Raw genomic sequence first — 20994 nt, 5'->3', positions numbered from 1 at the left:
TTTTGGCCAGAAATATTCCGGGCACTGCTGTGCTGCGAGGATCTGCAGGATGCACCCGGCAGGCGACCTGCGAGCACACAGAGCAAGGCAGCAGCACGGGGGAAAGCAGAGCTTCACCAGGAGGAGCAGGGGGAGCCAGCATGAATCCTCTCCTTGGGAAGAAATTGGGACTGGAGACCTGCCCGGCTGCGCTGTGAGCAGCCAGCAGTGTCACCATCAGCATGGTCACAGCTCTGTGAGGAGAGAGGCTGACAGGAACTTTTTGGACCCCTTGGCACGGAGACGGGCCAGCACCAGGACAGCATGCAGCTCTGGGGGACGCAGGGTGCAGATCTCCACATCTCCCTGTTGGGGTGTTGTTTCCCAGCTGGGAAGGGCTCAATTCAGTCCTGTGGCCGAGGTGCCCGTGTCTCGGCCAGCCCGTGGCACCCCGCTCAGACAGGGGAACTCTCGCTGTGGGAACCTGGAGCAGGAACCCGTTAGCACAGAGGCACCGCTGCAGCCACAGCTGACTCCGAGCTGGGTGGAGGTAAGGTGTTGTGCAGCCTCAGGAAGTTTGTTTCTCGTTGCCACATTTCCTTCCCAAACTCACCTCTCAGGCACTGGGTTTATCGTGCTCGTTCTGATCTTGCCACAGCCATGCTGGCGGGGAGCAGGCTGGTTTTTCTCTGCGGCAGTTTAACCCGTGATGTACAATCGCATCCTCATAAAGTGAAGCAACTGCCCCACCTACTATTGTTTTACCAAAAAAGAGTGAGTAAAACTCAAAGTAGAAACACTTGAAGGCAAAGATCTGTGAACGCAGCACAGGCTTCAAATGATCCGAGATGCAATTTTTTTCCTTCTGCAGGCCTTTTTCCCATCAAGTAGAGAAACAACCCCAAATTTATTTCCATTTCCTGACCAGTTCCAAATATTCCCTGCATCACCTCAGTGGATGCATCACAGGACTGGATGCATCCTCAGCAAGTTTGGTGACATTAAACTGGGAGGTGCTGCTGGCTTCCTGGAGGGACGGGGGGCCTTGCAGAGGGATCTGGATAAATCGCAGCATTGAGCAATCATCAGTGGCATGAAGTTCAGTGAAGGAAAATGCTGGGTTCTGCATCTGGGACAGAGCAATGCTGGACACAGGCACAGACTGGGAGATGGGTGGGCAGGGAGCAGCTCAGCAGCAGGAGCTCTGCGGGTGCTGGTTGACAGCAGGCTCAGCGTGAACAGCAGCGTGCCCTGGCAGCCAAGAGGGCAAACTGCATTTTGGGCTGCATTAGACACAGCTAGGCAAACAGTCAAAAGAGGTGATCATCCTGCTGTATTTAGCGGTTCTTTGGAGAAAAGAATGCTGAGAGGCGACCTCATCACTCTACAATTACCTGAGGGGGGAAGCACAGAGGGAGGTGCTGGTCTCTTCTCCCTCGTAACCGATGGCAGAACAAGGAATGGCATCAACCGGGGCCAGGGGAGGCTCAGACTGGACATTAAGAAAAATTTCTTTACCATGAGGGTGGTCAAAAATTGGAACAGGCTTCCTAGCAAGATGGCTGATGCCCCATGCCAGTCAGTGCTCAAGAGATATTTGGACAATGCCCTCAGTAATATGCTTGGTCAGGCAGTTGGACTAGATGGTTTCTGAAGGTCCAAGTGAGCTATCCTATCCTATCCTATCCTATCCTATCCTATCCTATCCTATCCTATCCTATCCTATCCTATCCTATCCTATCCTATATCCTATCCTATCCTATATATTCTATATCCTATCCTATCCTATCCTATCCTATCCTGTCCTGTCCTGTCCTATCCAATATCCTATCCTATCCTATATATTCTATATCCTATCCTATCCTATCCTATCCTATCCTATCCTATCCTATCCTATCCTATCCTATCCTATCCTATCCTATATCCTATATCCTATATCCTATCCTATCCCCTATCCTATCCCCTCTCCCATCCCATCCCCAATAACTGAGCTGCCAGCTGTCGCGTGCCACCAAATCTGCTGGGATCTCCCTTGGAGCCCCCCAGGGTGAGCCTCAGCCCGAGGCCACCCTGCACGTTGGGTGCTTGTGTTCTCACGAGGCAACACCTGAGGCCCCCCGTGCGGTGCTGTGTTTGCCTCAGCTCCCCCATCCCGCTCGCACAGGCGGAGGCCGCGCTGCTCGGCGCTGTCCCCGCATGTGGGTGCACCTCTCGGGGGGAGGAGGCCCCACCGCTTCTGTGCGGGGAAGGAAGGTGCCATAGATGCTAACTGCAAGATGTTATCACGCCGTGTTAGACAGCTGCTGGCTTACAAGGCGCCCAGAGAACGTTGGCAGAGGAAACGCTGCCTTTGGGGGTTGTGTTATGCGTATAAACCTCAGCAGCGCTTTGGGCACTTTGGGGCACCGCTGTCCCTGGGTGCTGCCTGGACTCTGGGACACTTTCTGTCCCTCTGTGAGGAGACATTTCTGCAGATGGTGGTTGCTGTCCCTCACACAGCATGGGGAAGGTGCCGCCTCACTGAGGCTGTCACTCCCGGTGTTTTAAGGACAGCCACGGGCTTTTTGAGATCCTGCAGGGCCTTTCTGCCATGATGTGCCCTTTGCTGTGCCCCCAGCTGTGGAACCTTTACTTGTATGAACACAGGCTGAAAGAGCTGGGCCTGTTTAGCCTGGAGAAGAGAAGACTGAGGGGAGACCTCATCAGTGTGTATGAATATCTGAGGGGAGGGTGTCGAGAGGATGGAGCCGGTCTCTTTTCAGCTGTGCCCAGTGACAGGACAAGAGGCAGGGGCACAAACTGAAGCACAGGAGGTTCCAGCTCAGCATAAGGGGCACTTCTTCACTGTGAGGGTGACGGAGCCCCGGGACGGGCTGCCCAGGGAGGCTGTGGAGGCTCCTGCTCTGCAATACTCAGCCCCCCCCTGGCTGCCATCCTGTGCAATGTGCTGTGGGTGACCCTGCCTGGCAGGGGGCTGGGCTGGGCGATCTCCAGAGCTCCCTGCCAACCGCGGCCATTCTGTGACCGTGACTCTGTGAGGGGGTGCGGTGTGCCCCGGGGCTGTGTGTGGGGCTGGGGGGAGCCCCCTCAGCGCAGGGCTGGGCGGGCGCCATGCCAGGAGCCTGCCTGAGGAGCGGAGCTGCGGGCCCCCCTCTCCTCTGGAGAACATCACGAATATTAAATATTGTTAAATACTAAATATTATTAAATACTAAATATTATTTCGTATCATTATCGCTGCTATGCTGTGACGCGAATCGCGAATCGAGGTGTTTCGGCCCTTGGCGGGCCCCGTACTTCGCGCCCTCGCGCGATCCCTTTCCCGCCCGGGCTGCCGCCGCCATGTTGGAAGCGGGCAAACCGGCGGCTCCCGCCGGGCGGGCGGCGCTGCCCGGGCCGGGCTGGGAAGGCGGCTGCAGGGAGGGGGCGAGGCGGGGAGGGAGCGGCGCTGGGGGGAGGCAGCCCCGAGCCCGCGGCGAGGGGGGGGAAAAAGGAGGCAAAAATCGACGGTGCCCGGATCTAAGATGGCGGCGCGCGGCTTCAGGCGGCGGGGGCGGGGCGCTACGGCGGCGCGGCGGGGCCAGCGCGCTTGGCGGGAGCGGGAGGCGCGCAGACAGAGCGGCCCCGCAGCCGTTGGAGCCGCCATGCACGTCGTCAAGCGCGGTGAGGGGACGGGGGCGGCCCCGCGCCTCGGGGGGGGGGCTCAGCCCCTTCCCGGGGGGGGCCCCGGCTTCTTCCCCGCTCGGGGGGAGCCCCCCGGGCTGCGGGGCGCGGTGCTGGGGAGCCCCCCCCGGGCTGGGGGCCGCCTGCGCCTCACGGGGCGGGGGGCGCGGGGGGGGGATCTGAGGGGGCTCGGCCCCAGTTTGGGGCTGGGGACCCCCAGCTCGGTGCCCCGGCTTTGTGGGGTGGCACTGAAAAGCGGGGTCTGGTCCCTGCAGAAGGTGGTGCTGGCGGGGGGGGTGTCGTGGCCCTGTGGGGTGGCTTTGAGGGGCTGCGAGCCCCCTGCGCCCCCCTCCTGGCCCTGCTCACAGCGAGGGGCGCAGCGCCCACCACGGGCTGAGGGCAGCAGGGAAGGGGGGAGCTGGGCAGCCTTCCCCTTGGGCCCTAACAGGGAGCTGGGGTGGGTTGTGCGCAGTGCTTCCCACCTGGAGGGCACCCCAGGGGGGTTGGCTCCTCCTGGGGGGGGTCCTGTGCTTAACCCGTGCCCCCCTGGCAGCGGGATCTGTAACCTCTCTGTCTCTGTAACCTCTTCCCCCACCAGATGGGCGCCAGGAGCGCGTCATGTTTGACAAGATCACGTCGCGCATCCAGAAGCTGTGCTACGGGCTGAATGCTGACTTCGTGGATCCCGTGAGTCTGTCCCTGGGCCTGTCCCTGCTGGTGGTCTCTGCAGCTGGGGGCAGATGTTGCCGGGTTATTCACCTTGGCAAAAGCCAAATGTGGCTGCCTGCGCAGGAGCCGTTGGCTAATGGATTCGTAGCACACTTCTTCTAACTGTGTTCTGCGTCTGTTGCTTTGTGGGTGTAAAATCTGAGACTGGAGTAGGGGAAAGTCTCTGCTTTACCTACTGTAAGCTGCTGTGGGTAGATGCCTCAAACAATGCTGAAGGGATGGAGCTTTTAGTTCTTAAAACGTGTTTGTTGCTCCAACTCAGATGTTAGGGTAGGTAGCTCACAATTCCAATCTGTAAAGCTTGAGCAAGACTAAATGGAAAGTAGATCTTGATCCTCTTAAAACAAGGCGCCCTTTCTGTCAGAACTCCCATGTCATTCTAATAACCCCCCCCCCTTTTTTTGAGCTCCATGGGACTTTGGGTGCATGTTGATTGCACCTATGTGAGCATCTCTGTTCACAGCCTGTGCAGAGGATCACTCCCTCACGGATCTGTGGATGTCTGTGAGATTTTCGTGTAGATGTTCAGAACCAGCCTGTTCATTTGGAGTTGCCAACCTGGGCTCTTCTCTGAGATGCACCAATCGGTTTTTGTGTCTTAAATTGCAACTGTGAAATATCTGACATTCATTCTGTACCAAAAAGTGTAGTGCACAAAGTACGCTGCCTGGATCTCAGCGACTTAAGTTGTGGATGATGAGGACACAAGCAAGATTCTTAGGCCCCCTGACTTCAAATACCCCAGTCTTAGTAGTGAATCTTATTTTACATGGAGCACTGTATTTTTATTCATTTGGCAGTAGTAAGATCTTTCTTCCCAGAACTGCGTTTCTCCTTTTGGATGTGGATCTTCCTGTTCCAGATGCTTTACAAGCCAGCAATAAAAATCCTTAATGTGAAGTGCTTCCTTTCAGAGAGTAAAGTTTGAAAATCACACATCCTGGTTTTGTGAGGCCGTTGGTGTTTCAAATGTGTGTAGCAGTCACCTCCTTAGATCTGCCCTCTGTTCTGCAGTATAGAATATTTCTTGTAGTGAGCAGTGCTAATACTTGATAGAAAAGCAGTAACTGCTTTCGAGATGGCAGATACAAAAGTCTTTTCCAAAGAAATGACTGGTAGATGAGGACTAGGTTAAGTCATGAAGCAAAAGGCAGTGTATCCCTTCCAGGGTTGATTTTTTTTTTCTCTTGTTGCAAAGTTGTTTTAAATATAGCACTTAAATGTCTCATCAGGCATTTAAAGTCAAGTTTTATTTGTAGTTTTAAAACTTCCAAGCAAGTAACCTTTTAAACTGACTTTTTTTTTTTCCTGAGTTTTGCTGCTGCTTTTTTTTTAGCCTTTAAGAAAGTGTCTGCAGAGAAAAAACTTTTTAATGATTCCAGATTAATGGTTTCTTCTTTCTTTGCTCTTTCCCTGACCTCCCTCCTGCCCCAGTATCACTTGGTTTAAAATTTTGGGTGTCAGTACTTCATTGAAATAATTTAGTGTTTTAATTTGCCTTTTTAAAATTAAACAATGTAAAATTAAACAAGGTACTGCTTGTAGTGGAGCTTGTCTTATACCCTAAATGGCTGAGATACCAGGATTTTTTTTAACAACAGGTAGCTGATCTGCACGATTTTCCTTTCTAGGCCCAGATCACCATGAAAGTGATTCAGGGGCTGTACAGTGGTGTCACGACAGTGGAACTGGACACGCTGGCTGCTGAAACGGCTGCGACCCTGACCACCAAGCACCCCGATTACGCTATCCTGGCAGCAAGGATTGCAGTGTCCAATCTGCACAAAGAAACTAAGAAAGTATTCAGTGGTAAGTCTGTTTGGGGGCATTTCGATAGCAATTAGTCAGAAAGGGAGTAGGAGTTTTAGAGGATATAAATATGGAAATCTTTCTTAAGCAGAAGGTACTAAGTACCCGGGCTAACTAAAAATGCCATGGAGATGGAAACCATGAGTTTTGTGTGTCACTAGGAAAGTGAAATTGCCTCTTTTGCGAAAAATAGATTTCACTTAAATAGATTGATGATTTATTTCCCTATAAATAGATTGATTAAAAATGTAACTGATCGAAATTAGGATGTACCCACTGTCTTTCTCATTTATTGCAATTACAAATTCTATAAAAAAAACGTTGTAAGGCAAGTGCGTTAGCAGCTTAGTAATATCATTGAGCATGTAGAAGATAAGTTGTATCTGCGTGGAGCTGAAAGGGGTTATTTTTGTGGATGGGTAGTCCTGCCTGTTAAATCTTTGAAAACAAATGACAAATGATATATATATAGATAGATAGATAGATATCTATATCTGTATATATATCTGTATATATATATCTGTATATATAGATATCTATCTATCTATCTATATATATATAGCTCTGTGGATGTACTTCTTTTTAAACCTGTTTCTCTTGTAGATGTGATGGATGACCTCTACAACTACGTAAACCCTCACAACGGGAAGCACTCACCGATGATCTCTAAAGAAACACTAGACATAGTTCTGGCCAACAAAGATGTATGTAACATTTCTCCAGATTTGAAAATTCAGTGAACTAGTTAAGATGAATTTTTTTTGTCTTAAGTAAGCCATTTGTTTTAGGACAAAAAGCCAATACAGAAATGGGTACAGCTGATAACTGCTCTCTTCTGGAAAGTTTAAGGTGTAGGAATTTCCTTCATGTAAGGACATTTAAGAAAATGTCCTCATAGTCACGAACAGCATAATTAATTAATTTGGGGAAAAGGGCTTTTCACTGTGGCAATCTGTTTTGTACGCACAGAAGGGAGAGAAGAGGTTTGGTGTCTGATTTCATGTTGTTCCAGGCTTGTGTTCTTATGGGGAAGTCGCATTCTCATTTTGATTATATCTTGTGTTTCTTGGTGCCTAGTTAACGACTTCAGTAAAATGTTGCCAACAATTGTTCACTGTACTTGGAAAAAAATTGTTAGCACTGCATTTGTTGTTTCAGCCTCAGTGTTCTTCCCTGTTTTATTCACGACGATCTGTCTGAATAATCTGTTTCACTACATTTTTGAGGCCAGAAATACCAATATCAACATTATATCTGAATGTGAAGCCCCCACAATCCGAGTGTAAATTAATTTTTTCTCTTTATTTCCCCTCAGCGCCTGAATTCTGCTATTATCTATGACAGAGACTTCTCCTACAACTATTTTGGTTTTAAGGTAAAAGACATTATTCATGATAACACCAAAGCAGCAGTCTTAGTTGTTCTGAAGCTGGGTCTCTTGGGAGGGATGGGAATTCTTGCAAAATCATTAGATTTGAACACGAAGGGCACTGGAAGTAGCTTGGGCATTAGTGGGTTGGTGGAAACGAAGTACCTGCACAAAGCTGTTGCCTGACTTCATGAATCATGTACTTTCTTCTTGGCTGTGCTCTGTTCCCTTGGCTGCTATAATATTTTAACTGTTAGGCTCCAAGTTATTTGCAGCTGAATGTCGTTGGAAGCTTCCCAGCTCATGCTGTTCCTCAAGGAAATCATCTAATTCTTAATAACCCAAAAAAGGCATTTTTGTTTTTCGCCATTGTTTTGTGTAGCAGTTGTTCTCAGTGTGTCAGCCCACGTGTTTGTCTTCTTCCATGCTGCTGGAACATCTCCCCCACAACCCGTCCAGTCTACTATGCCCCCACCATCTGCTCCTCCTGCTCCCCTAGTTGCCCAGTTGTTTTAGGGCATGCTGCGGTGGGCTTTCTGTAGGGTTAGCTGGAAGGTATTTGGCTTCTCCATAGCACTGGGTACCTGATAGTTCATTGGCCTTAATGAAGCTCTAGAAGAACTGGTGATCTTTGTGTAGAATTACGTCCAGGAGATTCTTCCATCAGCACGTGGTTTCGTACTGTCAGGTGTGGGGGAAGCAGGCTGCAATGAGGAAACTCAGGTGTGTAGTGCAGAGCAGCTGCTGAAGCAGCATAGGCAGGGTGGAGAGGAGGGACCTTGAAGGGGTGTGTGTGTGTGCTGCTGTATATCAATGCCTGACATTCCCTCATGTAATTACTGCTGTAATTCATTAGGCACAAGCTTTAAAAGGCATCTGCTCAAACTGTAGGGGTTTACCATATGTGGCATTTGGTGTGTTCATCACCCGGCACAGCAGATTGTGGTACAGGTTGTCTAGAAATCATTATCATAGTATAATTAATGACATGGAGAGGTGGCATTGTGGGGAACAAGCTCTCCCTTGCTGTCTAGCCTCAGTTCACTGTGGATTGAAAGGTGATGTTGAACCTTGCTGCTCTGTGCTACATAATCCACTCCATAATCCAAAGCAGAGTCCTCAGTGTTAGAATCTTCTAGTGGAATTCTGGTTTTGGTTATTAGTCACTTAACATCCTTTGTCGTTAACAAGATGAGGAGTTGAGTGTAGGGTTGGTGCCTGTTGAAAGCTGGGGTAAGGAGCAGGAAGATGGTTGAGGCTGGAGCTTCCTGTATTAACAGGATTTTTAAATTGAAATTTGAATGACTGCTAACATGCACTCTCTCTCTTTAAAGACTTTAGAACGCTCCTACTTGCTGAAAATCAACTCAAAAGGTAAGAACCGTCTCTGTCAACTTAAAGTATTATTTAAAAGTTAAGGCCATGGCTCAGAGCAAGGGCTGGGGAGGCAGACAGGCTACCTCATAGAGCAGTCCAGCAAAACCATTGAGTACTGGCTGAGCGTTGGATCAGGTTGCTCAGAGGGGTTATCCAGTCCCAGTCCTAGAGTTTTTCAAGACCCAACTGGATAAGGTCCTGAGCAAACTGGTCCAATCCTCTTAGCTGACTCTCTTTGAGCAGAAGATTGTACTAGAGGCTTCCCAAGGTTCCTTCCAACCTGAACTGTTCTGTGATTCTATGAAAACTCTGGCTCTTAAGTGGCCCATTGCACATTGCATCTTATTACCACAGGCTCTACTTCTCTCTGTACTAATTGTAAACATCACATTGAGATTCTTTTCTTCCTTTTGCTTTTTTGTGTCTAGTCGCCGAGCGTCCTCAACATATGTTGATGAGGGTGTCGGTGGGAATCCACAAAAATGACATCGATGCCGCAATCGAAACTTACAATCTTCTGTCTGAGAGGTGGTTTACCCACGCCTCACCCACGCTGTTCAACGCGGGCACCAACCGGCCTCAGCTGTCCAGGTACCTGGGGCTTTCAAGCATGCTTAATGCAGAACGGGAGGAAGATGAGGTTCTGGTGATTGGATCTGTCCAAATGAAGTGCTGTCACAACTTCTGAATCTAGTAGCTGTGTTTCTGTGATTGTTCTATGAAGTTTTGAGAAACTGTTGTCAAATTTAACTTGATCTCTAGTGTAGTCTCTGGGGAAAAAACAAATGTGTCATTAGCTTCTCAAGCTAATGGAAGCGGCTGTCTTCTGTTTCAGAGCTGCTTACATACATAGTCTTTTGTTGGTTAAAAAATGACTCCTGGTAATTGTTTTTTTAAAATATGCTAAAAGTAGCAAGTGTTTCTGTTATGAAGCAGATCTGATTTTAAAAACGCTTTGCTTTGACACCAGAGGTGTCAGTAATACAACTACTGTTTGTGATGTTTTCTAAAACTATCCTTTATTCCACTATGCAGTGTATGGTTTTGCTTCATTTTTTGCTTGGCATAGCATGTAAAATATACAGTTTTTGCCATTGTTTTTCTGCAGCCCTGGTAAAATACTTAGTGATTTTTTATTTTTTATTTTTTTAACTTTTTTATGCTAAAGCTATTTGTTTTCACTAGTTGCTTCCTGCTGTGCATGAAGGATGACAGCATTGAGGGAATCTATGACACTCTGAAGCAGTGTGCACTGATCTCGAAGTCTGCTGGTGGGATTGGCCTTGCTGTGAGCTGTATCCGAGCCACGGGCAGCTACATTGCTGGGGTGAGTGTGCAGGCGGCGTACCCAGCAGAGATGAACCTTCTGGGTTCAGGAGAGGGCTGTACTTAGTTGCCAGATCAGCACGGCTTCTACCAGCACTGCTGTCAGTGTAGCACAGCAGTTAGTCCAGCTCTGTAGTCCTTCCTTTCAGTATGCCCTGAAATGAGAAGGTTGGTTTTCCTTGGTTTCCTAATACAAGTCCTTCCAAAAAGCGGATCAGATCTCATTCCAGTACTTATCAGGCAATTCCAATTCATGTATATATCAGCAGCCTAGGAAAATGCCTACAGGCTAATGCATTGGCCCTCTTCCTTTTCCTAAGTTTAACTGCTTAAGATAATCTGTGGATACATGGTGACAAAAAGGAATAAATAAATAAACACATGCATGTAACCTCTGCAAGCCTTTAGATTGCATTATGTGGAGGAATTAAGTTCAGATGGTGCATTTTTCACTTCAAGAAACGAGAGGAGTGTGGGGGAGGATGGTGGTGCTACCAAAGCCCTGATTGAGGTGGTCAGGTGCTCACTTTCAGGATGAGTTTGTCTGACCGCCGAAATACAAACAGAGCCGTACAGAAATGCAGGCCCAGCTCTCGGGCAGTTGCTTTTCAGTAACAACAATTTTCCTGTGCCTGTGCAGACAAATGGAAATTCTAATGGACTCGTTCCAATGCTGAGGGTCTACAACAACACTGCTCGCTACGTGGACCAAGGCGGTAACAAGGTATTGGCTTAGCCTTAAATCGGGGTGAGGGGGTTGGCCCAGGTCAGAAGGAGACCACATCTGTGAAAGATTGAACCAGTAACATCAATGTGGTGGTAGGTGACGTGTAATTACAAACAGGATTCTTTTCCCTTGTTTCTAGTCTGGTGTTCTCCATTCACCATGCATTTTATTGTGTGGGGATACATCTGCTGTGTGGTGTGTATCTGCTGCGTGATGGGTACACGTTAGTTCAGCCTCTTGCAGTGGGTATCAGTCACTCTTTGTATGCCCTGTATTGAATTAATACTGTAGAAAGATTTTTGTTCTGTATTCTTTATATTCAGATAGTCCAGAGGTCAGTGGGGGCATGACTCAATACGTAAATCTAAGACTTGTCAAGCTCCTGTTGACACAGAAGGTATTTTTAGTGTGGGATCATTTTTATTAAGAATCTGGAGCTAGTAGCATGACCTAGTTCCAATAAGTGAGAGCAAGAGTAATGTAAAAAAGGATATTGAAATTACCTTAACAAGACTATAAAACTAAGTTCTAGTTAGTTCAGGGCATTTTGTTCAGTCAGCAGCACTGTGGGGAATATTTTCAAGGGCTGTTTGTTCTGATCCTGACTACATTTTATGTATCAGAGACCTGGAGCTTTTGCCATCTACCTGGAGCCTTGGCATCTGGACATCTTTGAGTTTCTTGACTTAAAGAAGAACACTGGGAAAGAAGAGCAGCGTGCCAGAGACCTTTTCTTTGCCCTCTGGATTCCTGATCTCTTCATGAAGAGAGTTGAAACCAACCAGGTAAGAAGCTTGATTGGTGTGGGAGAGGTCTGTTAATGGAGAAGCGTGGAGTTTGCAAGTGCTGTGGAGCTGGCTTCCTAGCAGCAGAGGAACTTGCCTTCTATGATGCTTTGCTTCACGGTTTAATCTTGCAGCCCATGCCTGATATACCATTATGCTAAATTTTTAGTCTGGAGTACCCTGAAAGCATCAAAATCTTCTCAGTAAATTGATCTTTGTGTGACTGCTTGAAAATGGGTTATATTTAATAATTACTCATTTCAGAATTAAAAAAGCAGTTTGATCATAAATATTCATATAATTGATTTTTAAATAAATCATTCTACTCAAACACCTTCCCTGTCTGCTGGAAGAGTTGGTTCCTACTTTTTAAGGATAGGAACTGTGAGGTTTTTTGTGTTTCTGTTTACAGCAGGATTTGCTGCTAAAGTTGGATGTGTTAATTAAAAGTTAATTAGCAGATTTTCTCTGAGTATTTTTTCCTTCTTACAGGACTGGTCCTTAATGTGTCCAAATGAGTGTCCTGGCCTAGATGAGGTGTGGGGAGAGGAATTTGAGAAACTCTATGAGAGGTAAGAAAAGTGGCAGTCATCCATTTAGGGAACTGCCCTTATGTGGTCTATGGGAGCCAAGGCACAGGTTTGTGGTGCTGGCTTCTAAGTGATCACTGCGTTGAATTATCAGGTTAATAAATGGACAAAGACTGGGATGTCTGGTTACTGTTTGATTCATACTGCAAACTGCTTAACGTAGAACTACATATGAAAGATTATTTTAGAGGAAAACTCTGCAATGATTCCTGCAGAAAGCAGTTGGTGGCTTTCTTTTGAGCTAGTTGTGTAGGGTGCTGTAGTGAACACTTTCTGTTTCCTTTAAAAATGAATTCACACAGTTCAGACATGAATGGGGCCTTGCCTTCCTGGGAACCTGCTGTTAAGAATGATTGATTCCAGTTTTTGGAGAGTGGGGGTTGATAAGCAACGTGTGCCCTGTTGCAGTTACGAGAAGCAAGGCCGTGTCCGCAGAGTGGTGAAGGCCCAGCAGCTCTGGTACGCCATCATCGAATCCCAGACAGAGACTGGCACACCGTACATGCTGTACAAGGACTCTTGCAACCGGAAGAGCAATCAGCAGAATTTGGGGACCATCAAATGCAGCAACCTGTGTACAGAAATAGTGGAGTATACCAGCAAAGATGAGGTGAGTGGAGACGAGGAACTTGCAGCATTTAGGAAAGGTGTGACTGTGCCTGCACAGCTTTTTAGAATATGTCTCACTTTTAGATGGGGAAGGGAACAGGTAGCTAAGAAAATCGAGGATTTTCTGACTTGAGTGCTTACAGCACTTCTACTAAGTCTGTGTGTGGCGCTTACCCTTCCTTTCCAAGTCCTGTGGAGGATTTGGTATAAAAGAAGATACCCATCAAAGCAAAACTCTGGCACCTTGATAGAGAAGTGAGCTCTTTGGCTCCTAGGAAGCTGATATAAGCATCTTTTACGCTGAAGGTTTAGTAAAACTGTACCTCTCTGAGCTCCAGACTTGCAGTTCAGTCATAATTCTCCCTTGAGTTCCCTGTCTCATCTGGGTGCTCTACAGATGTACTATGTTTGGATTGCAGCATTGATAACAAAGGTGAAGAAAGAACATAGAAATGCATTAGTGCTAATACAGCATGGCACATTTTGAGTGCAAAAAAGCTCTTGAGACTATTAAAACTGAAAGAATAAGTTTCTGCTGCCTGAGCCAGTGGTGGTTCTTTAGCTTACGCTCCTTGACATACTCATAAAATCCTGAGTATTCTAGAGGAGACAGAGCCATCTTGCCTGTCTGTGCTGCACAAGAAACCTTAGCCAACTTGTTTCAGTTCTCCTGGGTCTGGAAATAATGTGAGTGTTAAAAAATAATGAAAATAATGCCGTAATATATTCTGGGTCTAATGGAGATCAGTTGCTGATTTTGATACCACAAGAAGTGGTAAGGCCTGAGTTCTGGAAGGGAAGCTTACAGGCAGCAGGACTGACCAGGACAGAGAACTGAATTTTTATGGTGATATTGATATCTACTAAATCTTTTTCAATTGTTGTTATCCTTTTTTCAGCTTGTAAAAAACCATAGAAACAAGGAGCGTATTTTTCCATCCTTGTAGCTTGCTTGGTTCTTTGTTTCTGTATAGTTTGTATAGAGAGCATGCTCTGGGATTGAGAGAGTGTATTTTGCATGAGGTGTTGGCTGGCATGACAGTTTTTACTGTGCTTTTTTCCCCAGGTTGCAGTTTGTAACTTGGCCTCTATAGCCCTGAATATGTACGTCACTTCAGAGCATACATATGATTTCAAGAAGCTAGCTGAAGTCACTAAAGTTATTGTCCGAAACCTGAACAAAATCATTGATATCAACTACTACCCTGTGCCAGAGGTGAGTGCTGTGCTGAAGGTGTGCCACGAGGCTGGTGACAAAGGGCCTGTTGTTCTCTAGCAATCCCAGTTCAGTCTTGGGCAGAAGGAATCAGTGAGGGGTTTTGTAAACCTGTTTAGGCTAGTTGTTGGGAGTTCTATTAACTAACCGTTTGCAGATGTGACCTGTTATTAGTGGCTTCTTAAGTTTCAACCTGGAGCGCTTCCCTAGCGAAGCAGTTGTAGAAGAATCCTCCCCTTGAGATGGTTTGGAGGTTGGATTTCTTTTCATACGAGTGGATTTCCATAAAGCACAGAACAGCACTAGACACAGAGTGGAAAGCAGAGCAGAGGGAATGATCCTGGAAAGACACCAAGAAGGTGTAACTCAATCTTGAAATGTTGCCTTTGTGTATTTTTGGTAGAGTGTACACGCATTTTTCTGGAAAGAAAGTGGAGAGAGCGTTGGGAATTGTGGATGGGGAATGGGAGCAAAGTTCTTTGCATTGCAACAAAGCCACAAGGCAAGCAGCAGAGGAGGAAATAAGCAAATACTCGAAGTTTGAGGCCAAACCTAATGAGGATTAGTTTTTTTCAAGCATGTACAATTAGAACGCTCGAGTTCAAAAGCCTTTGTGGGCTTGTTTTTCAAGAAGTGTTCATTTCTAAATCATGCTTCCCTTTGTGTGTCAAGTTGAGCAATTAGAATTAGTGATCACTTCAAACACTTAATGTTGGTCCTTAAATTTGTGCCCTACAAAATAGCTAACAGTGGGAAATTGGGCAGAACTGGAAGCTGGGATGTTGCAGCAGAATACAAATTAAGTCAGAGGTAGACGGTCTAATTTCCTTCCAGAGGTCCTTTCCAGTTTAACTTACTCTATGATTCTGTGTAGCACTGCTCAAGCAATTATTCTTTTTGCAGGCTGAACGCTCCAACAGACGCCATCGTCCCATTGGCATCGGTGTGCAGGGTTTGGCAGATGCTTTCATTCTGATGAGATACCCCTTTGAAAGTCCGGAGGCCCAGCGCTTGAACCAGCAGATTTTTGAGACCATTTATTACGGTGCTTTGGAAGCCAGCTGTGAACTTGCTGAGGAGCAAGGACCGTATGAAACATACGAGGGTTCTCCTGTCAGCAAAGGAGTAAGTACCAGGAACAGTCTTGTGTCAGGGACAGATCTGTGAAAAGCAAGTAAAGTGGTTGTGCCTGGTCATTGATACAGGAGAAGTATGATTGAAACACATTATGATAATAATATATGCTGATAATATTGCATCAATGCAAAGGATACTAGAGTTCCTTCCATCGTTTGGCTTTTTAAGTGCGTTAAGAAATATATAATTTAAACTGAGGTGCAGAGAACAATAAAAGGAAGATTCAGCTTGTACTGGCTGGCCCCTTTAGCATGATTAAAACATTGAGTGTTTGTAAGATTATGGTACAGGAGCTTGGCTGAGGCTCAACTGCAGTGGATAGTTAACAGGAATAACAGGTTGATTTGTAATGTGATTTATAAAAAAAATCTGGAGAAAAGAGCACCCTATCTAATTTGTACCACTCTTGTGTTCTTCAGATTCTTCAGTATGACATGTGGAATGTCACCCCGTCTGATCTTTGGGACTGGAAGGCTTTAAAGGAGAAGATTGCTAAGTGAGTATTCTTGCACAGCTTTTTAAATGTAAATTGCATTTGATACGTTACGACTGATTTGAAAACAAAAGAGGTCACATAGAAAAATGGCCCTGTGTTTTTTTATTTTTCCCCCTCAGTAGATCTTTCTTCAAATCTTTTTTGTAGTTTTTTTTTGTTTGTTTGTTTGCTTTTTATTCTTACATGCCGAAGTGAGTCTATCCCATAGACTCTGTTTTAGCTGAGCTCTTGTTTCATCTTGGATGCATCAGCCGAATGGTTTGTGTTCCAGTTAAACAAATGCAGTGGTGAGACAGAGTCAGCCAGGCTTGGAAGCTGTTTCCTCAGCTGACAGGGCAAAGCAGCTGAGCCTTGAATGTCCTGAAGACAGCAACTGTTGAAGTGTGAAGTCACTGTAATGAATTTATTCAGTTTACATGAGTTTAGTTTTCAAATGTAGTAAATCTGTCTGCTGTCTTGCCTATGGGGAGGCTTTTTATGGGCTGCTTGTTTTGTTTTCGCCTGAGCACTGCAGAGTTGTGTGCCTGACAGATTTTTTTCTATGCACCCTTTCCCATGACTAAATAATTTGGAAAAGCCTGGTTAAAGATGAAAATAGCTGAGACTTGAGTTAAGCTTCTGTGCTGACCCACATTGCAAGCTTAGTGGAACTTCTGTTTTTTACTGCAGCTAGTGAGAGATTTTTCAGGTTACCTCAGGAAGGTCAGATTTCTGTATGTGTGAGCTGAGAGTTCCTTCTTTGGCTCTCTTAGCTCTGTGCAGACAGTCTCTAAACTATTATTCTTGGGCTTTTTCTGTCTTGTCTCACTTGGTAGAAACTTTTCACCTCTTGACTATCGTTGCTAGGTATGGTGTCAGAAACAGCCTTCTCATTTCTCCCATGCCAACTGCTTCTACTGCTCAGATCTTGGGCAATAACGAATCCATTGAGCCCTACACCAGTAACATCTACACGCGCAGAGTCCTTTCAGGAGAGTTTCAGGTAAGCACTTGAAGCAGGTGTGGCAGAGAGCTTTTCTGTGGTCTTACTTCTGATAACTTTCACTGTTTAGAAAGACAAGATGGATGCTGCGCACTTGATTACTTTATTCAGTTGGATGTTTATGTTGAAGGCCAGAATTGTTAAGGAAAACATCTAACCAGTGTTTTTTACTGCCAGGGAATATGCAAAATTTTAGAGAAGTGCTACTCTTCTCTGGAAAAATAAACAAAACAAAACACTCTGTAAGACCTTGACATTGCCTGCAGGAATAACTTGCTAATGATTAGTGAAATTAATGAAGATACATGCATGCTCTGGGAAGAGTAACTGAGACCACGGTGCTGCTTTGTGCAGTTCTGAGGAAACAGCTGTGTGTAAAGCACTGAACAGATCTGTGAAGAGGTTATGTGAAAGCTGTACAGATGCAGAGCTATCTGTCATGTATGAAAGAGTATGAAACAACTAGAGTTCTGGAGGCTGGAGTTAACAAAGAGCTCTAGGTGGGACAGAGGCAACACGTAACTGTTAGGGAGGTCTGGTCTGTCCCCCTGGGGTGTCCCCTCATCAAAGCACTCCATTTCCTCCTGACAGCAGGATCAAATCAGGCCCGTGTGGTCAGAACAACAGGTTTATTATCCTGCTCTGCTGCATGGGTCAGGTGCAGGGCTGCTGGACAGGTACCCCCAAACAGTTCCAGCAAGCAAAAGTTTGTTGTTATTTTCCTCCCAAATAAACAGCCTGCACATATTTTGTTCTTTGCCCTTCTGATCCTAGTCTTGCTGATTTTTTACACCCTTATTTAGTAATTCAGTAATTCAGGTTGTGGTCAGTAGCCCTGGTAAGCCAAGACCTCTCATTTTCATATCTTTTGTCATTCCTCACGCAGGGGAGTTCATGTACTCTCCTTTCACATCTGTAATGTCCAGAAGCTTTTCCCATTGCTGCCTTACTGGTTTAGCTCCGTCCTGGGGTCAGCCAAGCATTGCAGACAGCCTTCTGTTGTCAGCAGTGGCCAGCAGCTTCTCACGTTTGTTACCTGTTACTTTAACTAGTCTGGCTGTTTGCATGCATACCTCAGTGCTAACTGAAGAGTGAACGTTTGTCAGTCTGGAACGAGGTCTTGTTTATCTATTGAAAAACGTGGTGTCGTGTCGGTGTGGATTTCTGTGCTACAAGGCAGGGCGTGTGCCTAATCAGAATATATCAGTGCTTTTGTTCTTTGGCCTTTGCTCTTTACAGGTGGTGAATCCGCACTTGTTGAAAGATCTCACAGAGAGAGGCCTGTGGAATGAGGAGATGAAAAACCAAATCATCGCCCACAATGGCTCTATCCAGGTACACATGTGAAGCTAGGAGAATGGCACCGGAATTCATGCCTGTCTGAGGGCTGATTTCCACACAGTGGTCTGCTCTATATGAGTGACTCAGCTAACATGGGGAATAAAAGCTATAGTTGGGAGCATTTCTGTTAGAAATATGAGGGAATGTGTCTGATCTCAGTGGTAATTTGTTCCTGCTGGAGCCTGCCCATATAATAGGGAATTCCAAGGGAAATATGCTACTAATTACTACGAGGACAAGTACAGAGTTGGGCTGCTTTCCTTCATGCAGATTCTGCAAATGTTTGGATTCCCATTTGTCGTACAGATTGCAAAGGGGTAATTGTGTAGCAGGGAGTTGGCTTGAGACAGGAGCCAAGTGTATGACATCCAGATCTGGAAGGTGTGTGTAGAAGAGCCTGTGTGGAACGAAGCATTTATGCTCTGCTGTTTGAAATGCTGCTGTGACTGTTGTGCTTGGAGTCATGCATGCTAAAACAAAGCACATCCTACTTGTCAGGAAGTGTGGAGGGTACCAGCTGCTGGATTGCTTTTTGTAAGACCTCACGACTATTTAGGACAAAACGTTAATGTCCTATCTGGAAACATTTATTTCCCCTTGAATTCCCCAGAATCAACCATCCTGTTAGAGCTAGCACTGTTTCCTTATGCTTGGGTGCTTTCAGATGCAGGATATTTGGGTTCAGTGATGGAGTTCAGGTGCAAGAAGCCTTAGTCCTAGTCTGGTGAAATCAGCAATTCATGAAGATTTTGTATAATGTGACCATTTGGGCAGTCACTGGTTACACTACATTGGAAAACTCTTCCTGTTTCTTTTAGAATATATCTGAGATTCCTGATGACCTGAAGCAACTCTATAAGACGGTGTGGGAGATCTCCCAGAAAACTATCCTCAAGATGGCAGCAGACAGAGGAGCTTTCATTGATCAGAGCCAGTCTCTCAACATTCACATTGCAGAACCCAACTACGGCAAGCTGACCAGCATGCATTTCTATGGGTGGAAGCAGGTATCGGAGAGGGGCAGGGTGGGAGGATTGTTTGGAACAGATAGCAAATAGGGTTTGATAAGTTCTTTTCATGAAAAGTTGGTCTTGCTGATTCTTAGAAGGGTAAACGGCCATCTCCTTCCAAGAATCCAGTGTTACTGGTGAATATCTCTCTGGGCAATAAAGCTGCAGATGCCTGTGGCACTGCTCCCACTAATTGTCTACCAGACATCGCTGGGAGGCCAGCACAGCGGTGTGGCCGAGGAAGGTCAGGTCCAGCAGCTCAGAGGTTGGCTGTGTTGCGTGCCAGCCCCTTCCAGCTCTTACATTCACGTTCTTGCTCTGCAGGGTCTGAAGACTGGCATGTACTACCTAAGGACAAAGCCAGCTGCTAACCCCATCCAGTTCACGCTGAACAAAGAGAAGCTCAGGGAGCGGGAGAAGGCCTCCAAGGAAGAAGAAGAGAAGGAAAGGAACAAAGCAGCCATGGTGTGCTCCCTGGAGAACCGGGATGAGTGCATGATGTGTGGCTCCTAACAGATCAGCCCTGCAGTGCCAGCAAAGCCATTCCACCTGGTGTGATTCCTTCTGAGATAGGTGCATCTAGTGTAATGTCAGCATGTAGGGTCTTGCTGGAGCTGTGGCAAGAGGGGGGGGGGATCACTGTAGTGTATTGTAGCTTCCCCATCCTAGAATTGGGGGTTGGTGCACAGGTTGGTGCATGGATAGAATGCATAAGAAGTTTGTATATTGCTTTTGTAGCTGGGCTTACGGGAAACTTAAGTGCTCTTGCATGGTCTTACGTTGAACCCTATAGGCAGGACGCTTCCTGAACAGATGGGGAAAGTTCTAATGCCACTTACCTTAAAGGTCTGTCTTCAGATAATAGATTTCCTTTACTAAAGTCTCTCACTTGTGTCTTCAGAGAAAGAAGTGGACCTGACTGTTAGGTCTCCTTTGCTGTGATAAGACAGCAGGAAAATAGCATTATGTTGTACGCCTGCTCTGCAGGCTGCCATGGCAAAGGAGCAATTTACGTTAGGCTTATACAGATGGTGTGTTCACAACTGCCAGGCCCTTCTCCCACCATTTCTTGCTCTCCTTGTGCCTTGCTCTTCCCTTTCCAAAAATATTTTTGAAGGTGCAGAATGGTGGTGGGTGCCTTACCACCTGGAGACTTCATTTCCTCTACCCAGCCTGACAGGATGGGCATTGCTCTCGTGTTAAATCCTCCTTTTTGTCTCCGACCAGGAAATGGCAGAACTGCCGCAGTGTGTTCTGTTCTGTGTTAAAAACCCTCTCTAATTTATCATTCGGTTTACTGGTCATAGAATTCTGTGTTGTCCAAGTGCACACACCATCTTTTTTTTGGAGAGTTGCATTTGTCCACCCCAGCTAGTTGTTCAAACTTTCGGAAATGCGTTTTTATTTCTCTGTGTACTTAATCCCCTGCTCTAATGCGATGGGGCTTCATCACCCAGTTCTTAAATATTTATTGAATTCATGTACCATACAACTAACCCTTTAATCCAGCCAAACTCAATAAAATGTGGAATGTCAGAGGAATGAACAGTGGTATCTTGGGAACATATTTTTTTTATTAAAAGTGAACTGTAGCAGCTGGAGACTTGAGCCTTGTTTGTGAGCCCTGCACATACTGCCCACAGTTCCTCGTACAGAACCGCCTGCAGGCTGTTGGGTGATACGAGGTATGTGAACAGAATCCTGTTTGCTGGGGCAACGCTGCTGAACTGAGCAGGGCATCCGTGTGTCTGTGTCACTTTGCAGATCTGGCCGTAAGGTAAGGGTCTGCAATAGTCATGGAATCATAGAAGGGCTCGGGTTGGAAGGGACCTCAAGGACCATCCAGTTC

At 46.3% G+C, this 20994-nt stretch overlaps 1 protein-coding gene across 1 annotated transcript; it reads left to right on the top strand.

Annotated features, from left to right (window-relative positions):
- The first annotated feature begins 3496 nt into the window (after positions 1-3496).
- On the top strand, positions 3497-20691 carry RRM1 (ribonucleotide reductase catalytic subunit M1). Its single transcript, XM_068676642.1, has 19 exons — positions 3497-3642; positions 4241-4329; positions 6003-6180; positions 6784-6884; positions 7496-7555; positions 8884-8923; positions 9355-9517; positions 10112-10253; positions 10893-10976; positions 11603-11764; positions 12257-12336; positions 12763-12964; positions 14030-14179; positions 15083-15304; positions 15736-15812; positions 16659-16794; positions 18034-18129; positions 18954-19142; positions 19470-20691. Exons 1-19 carry the CDS (start codon positions 3504-3506, stop codon positions 19656-19658), a joined length of 2499 nt encoding a protein of 832 aa, XP_068532743.1. The 5' UTR covers positions 3497-3503; the 3' UTR covers positions 19659-20691.
- The last annotated feature ends 303 nt before the right edge of the window (positions 20692-20994 follow it).

The sequence above is a fragment of the Anas acuta genome, chromosome 1 (assembly GCF_963932015.1).
Source record: "Anas acuta chromosome 1, bAnaAcu1.1, whole genome shotgun sequence".
Lineage (NCBI taxonomy): Eukaryota > Metazoa > Chordata > Aves > Anseriformes > Anatidae > Anas > Anas acuta.
Note: the sequence above shows the minus strand (reverse complement) of the source record. Positions and strands in the feature narration are given on the sequence as shown.